General features: G+C 42.5%; 1 protein-coding gene across 1 annotated transcript; it reads left to right on the top strand.

Moving 5' to 3' along the window:
* Position 1: 1 nt before the first annotated feature.
* On the top strand, positions 2–2,034 carry FBXO48 (F-box protein 48; the record flags this gene model as incomplete). Its single annotated transcript, XM_017736524.1, has 2 exons — positions 2–265; positions 1,612–2,034. Coding segments are annotated over 2 exons (426 nt in total), but the record flags the coding sequence as incomplete, so codon positions are not given.
* Positions 2,035–4,854: the final 2,820 nt, after the last annotated feature.

The raw sequence follows: 4,854 nt of genomic DNA, 5'->3' as shown, positions 1-4,854 counted from the left end.
CGGGGAGCGGTCTGCCGGCCGGGACAGCGCCGAGGGAGGAAGAGGAGGACTGGGTGACTTCGTGTCTGCTCTTCCTCCCGAGGTCAGCTCCCGGATTTTCAGCGGGCTGGATGTCGAGAGCTTGTGCCACGCGTCCGTGACGTGCAAGGGCTGGCATCGCGTTATCGAGAGCAACGAGCGGCTGTGGCGGCACCACTGCCTGACCGTGCGCGCCGTCTGCCAGCGGGAGATTGACTGCGACCGAGGGAACGGGTATTCCTGGAAGGTAAATCCACCTTCAGCGGCAGAACACCGGCAGTGACATAAACGAGGTTGCTAGGAGGGGCAATAGAAGTGTGTAAGGACATTGCATCAGCGCGTCGCACCCATCCTAGGGTTGTGGGGGGAGCAGCTGCGGTGACAGTGTGCCTCGGTAGCGCACCCCGGCAGACGGACATCTGCTAAAATACACTGAGGGATAAAGCAAGGCTGTCCCTTTTCCTACCCAGGACACAGCCTGTCCAGCTCGGCTTTAGTCCTCCTGCGGCCCTGCACAGCCTCAGCTCTGACCTTCATCATACACAAGCTCTAACACGGGACAAAGCCCACGTTCCCCCAGATAGTGCTGGCAGGGAGAAGGTAACAGGCATTGTGTGCTCTCTGGTTGTATTTTGTGGAAATAGGTCTGCTGGTTAGGAATGACTCCCTGAGAAATCATCCTGGATAGCGCTCTCTCGATACACCTCAAGTGACACACATTCAGGAGAAAAAAACAAGGGGAATAGAAAAGGAAACGAGCAGGAGCTTTTTATAAACTGTTTAGAAAATCTGCTCACAGACATACTGCTCTGGGGAGTTTGTAGCAGGTTCAGCTCCAGAATATACTGAATGATCTCTCACTGTCGAATCCAGCCTGGAAGTTGAGGTAGATCAGGACCTGGTCAGGTAGATCAGGTAGACGTGATAGCTGGTTCCACAGATTACTCTGGGCCAACTAGAGGGTAATTCCTCACCTTATTTTAGCTGGAGTGTTTGAGAGCAGGGGGACAGTGGAGGGGTGAAAAGAGAAGCAGCAGCAAAAGAAACAAGGGCAGCCACTGTTCTGGGCTCTGATACTTCAGTACTGCAGTGTGAGGCACAGGCATGAGCGGATAGTGGTTGCCCTTTCAGTGCATAGATCTTACTACCCTTGCACAGCAATTTCCTGCAGAACTTCCTGCACTGATTGTCTGTTTTATCTGGAGGGGATTTGAAATAGAAGCAACAAACACACCAAGTCTGCATTTTCTTGCCCTAAAAGGCTGGCAGAAGAGAAGAATCCAGCTAGCTTCCAAACAAGAGTTAAAGGCCACAACCCTAAAGAAAAAGTGAAAGGTGCCTTTTTAAAGGAGTAAGACGAATTCCTGGCTTGGGTTTTTCATCTTGACCATCAAAGAATTGAGGCAGGAACAGAAAAATTGGAAGTGGAGCAAGGTCTTCTTCTTGGCAGCATTGCACCTTCCTGGGCTTAATGTCTAGATATCCAAAGCCACATTCCAAATCCTTTTTCTAGCACTACTCTTCCAGTGCTAAACTTAAGTTGCAGTTTAAATGGGTTCATTTCCAAGATCTGACTATATGTTTTTCCACCAGATCACACTGTTAAGAAACTACTGGAAGAGCAAAGTGAAGCAAGAATGGCTTAGTGGGAAATACAGCAACATTCCTTCACAATTCAGCTTGCCAGAGAAAAGCATGTATCCAATGGATGTCGACACGTGGGGAGAAATCTTGGAAGCAGAACTTGAGAGATGAAAACCAGTGCTGATTCTTTCAACTCAAACAACTTTTGCCAATATCACACACTGTTTGGCAGTTGTGAAACTGATTTTGAATGATTTTGGACTATGAATTTATGATGAAAGCTTCTCAAAAAAACTTAAGGGTGTCTTCTTTTAATTTGCAGTTAACTGTATTTATGTAAAATTCTAAAGACAACTAAATATTCTGTTGTAATTTATATTTATAAATTCAATGTTCTACTGCACTGTCAAAAATACACTGATTATAATTTCAGTTTGCACTTTTTGTTTTGGAAGAGATGATTTTTATATTAAAAAAAAAAAACAAAAAAACCAAGGTGTGTTTGACTTTTTGACATGAAGTGTATCATGAGAGCCCACAAAGGAAGGTTGGGGAAGGGACAAATCTAGACACTGGAAATAGACGACAAGGTGGCCACCTCAGGATCAGCTGAACATTCCCAGTGCCCATTTCAAGGGACAGAATCCTCACAAGGATCTCTGAACTTGCACTCACAGAAGTGTTAGTATTTGGCAGTGCTGAATTTCAACTACCCACCTGTGGAATTTTTGGATTAGGACTCTCAGATCCAGGACAGAATGGAAGCAGACTGGTAACTAACAGTTTCTCAGCCATTAGCTATGCACATTAGTCATTTGCATGTAGTAGGGAAAAATTTAACTACTTTAAACAAGATAACTTGAATAACCATATGAGGTAACACAGCTTGATGTATTTTTGTAGTCACATTAAAACGCATTGAGAAACTTAGTTTTTTCCTATATGCTGATCTTCCACCACACAGGCCTTGCTTTACCAGCACTGATTTTTGGCACCAACTTGAAAAACTGATGCTAGTAAAACAGGAGCTGCTTGTCATATTACTCAATATAAAAGCAATCATTTACTACTATTCTGAGTATCACATCCCTTCATACGACTACTGCAAACATTGGCATAGGACATTCTGACAGTATAAGGATAGAAGTGTCCTGTGATGAGCATGAAGTTCAATGGCACTAGATCAGGCCCCTATTAGATGTGGTGTTTACTCAAAATAGGTCCAGCCCTTACCTTTATCAAGGCCCAGTAACAGTAGATTAAGCACGGCAGTTTTACTCTGAAAATACAGACTCTGGTCATTTGGGCTAAGAGCCAGTAGCACTTTTTTTTCAGTGATGCTGACATTTAAACAAACCATTAGTTTAAACTTGCTTTCAATTTACACTTTATTTTCTCACACTTATTTTACCATTGCAAAATATCTGGTGAAAATATCTAGTATTTTTTACTCCCCTTTAATGTAGGTGTCTGGGCTCACAGGCTTTATCTTGTATGTGCCGACATCTACAGGTCAAGGAAGAAACAGATCAGCCAGGTGAAATGGACAACTCTAAAGTGCTTTCAAGAACAGAATGTTACCTGATCCTTTTTGTGGTTTAGAGCATTCAACAGCTTCCCTCAAAATGGGTCCACTTCCCTCAGCCCATGCTCCCCATTTGAACAGGTTTTCATTCCATAAGCACTGGTACCTTTTCTAAATCATGAGTAGCGTATCTAATTTAGACAGCTTTCTCACCAACAACATTGTATGATATGATGCAAGGACTGCATAATGTTTTTTGTCAAGAATGAGACCACTCTTGATGTTAATTAAAAATTAACATCTGTTTTATTAAAAGAATAATTAAAAAAATAAATTAAAGTTAAAATAATCCAGTCCGGGAAAATCCACAAGTAAAAATCCCAAAACCCGGGTCCGCAGCGATTAGAGACCTTTAGGCCTAACCAGCACAAGACCCCAGTGCAGGAAGCCTGCAGTGCTGGGTTAACTTTGGCTAGTCCAAAGTTAGATAATTAAAATGGTCTCTCTGGGAGATAGAGGCCTGAGTCACCAGCGTTGGGCTTCGCCCACAGCTAATCCGAGGCAAAAGCAAGCTCCAGAGCTGTGCACTGGGTTTTATAATGTCCATGCTCTGCCCAGGTCCACCCACAATCCAGCCCCCATGGTCAGATGCGATTGGTGGAATCTTGTTTTTGGATCCTGCCAATGGCTAGCTTCTTGTCTAGGGTGCTTGAAAGGCGGGAAAATGTCCTCATTGAAATTCATGGTGCCATGGAGCTGAGTTGCAACTTAACGGACAGGAGACTAAAAATAGCCCTTGACAGTTAAAAAGTCTGTTCTTTGAGCTGGGCTTAGAAAGTTGTAGAATTTAAGGACAATTAACAAAAGCATGAAACTGCACTACAAACACTTTAAGGAATTTTTAAAACAGAACCATCAACAAACATTTTAAGGAACTTTTAAAACTGAACCATAAACACTTTAAGAGTCTTTTTAAAACATACTAATTAACTTGGATAACTTGAGTATGTGTATGAAACAAGACATTTGGAAGTTTAAGGCTTAAGGAATGGATTAAACTTGGGAATATTTTCTCAACAGGGATTTTTAACTAGGAACTGTGTGATTAAGTGGTTCTGAAAATTAACTTTATATCTTTAACTAGTTTGATGGGCATTTTAAGTATGTAAATACTAATTTGGCAATTAAAACTCTTGATATGCAAAATGTAAAACTAGGATATTTAATCTTTTATCATGCAAAATCAGGGCACTTAACATGCAAAGGCCAATTTGGTGGATTTCATATGTAACATTTTTCACACGGCCCCATTGCACTAGGTTTTAAAAATCTCCCTTTACCCACTGTTCTTGTAGGACAACTACTACATTATCCAAAACAGATGTAGTACCTAAAATTCACTGAAGCTTCTGCTGTCAACCTGCTGCCAAACATGACTGAAGTGTGTCCTGGCTTGAAGGAGAGGTGTGGGCCAAGGAAGGCAGGAACCTCCCTTGGTATGGAAAATGTGACCTCCTTCCCTCCAAATTTTTATAACTTTGAAATTATGGGGCTTTGTGGCAAAAATATGGGAAAAGGAATAACAGTTCTTTACTAAAATATATATACATATGACAAGGCAACCAAACAACCACAACAGCAGCAACAACAAACAGAACAGAAACCCAGCACCAGCCTCTCTCGGCCACAGGACCTTTCCCCTTCGGTGCAGTTCCGCTCACAGCCGG

This window comes from Corvus brachyrhynchos, unplaced genomic scaffold, assembly GCF_000691975.1.
Source record: "Corvus brachyrhynchos isolate BGI_N302 unplaced genomic scaffold, ASM69197v1 scaffold416, whole genome shotgun sequence".
In the NCBI taxonomy this organism is placed as follows: domain Eukaryota; kingdom Metazoa; phylum Chordata; class Aves; order Passeriformes; family Corvidae; genus Corvus; species Corvus brachyrhynchos.
The sequence above is the reverse complement of the archived record's forward strand: the minus strand, read 5'-3'. Positions and strand labels throughout refer to the sequence as shown.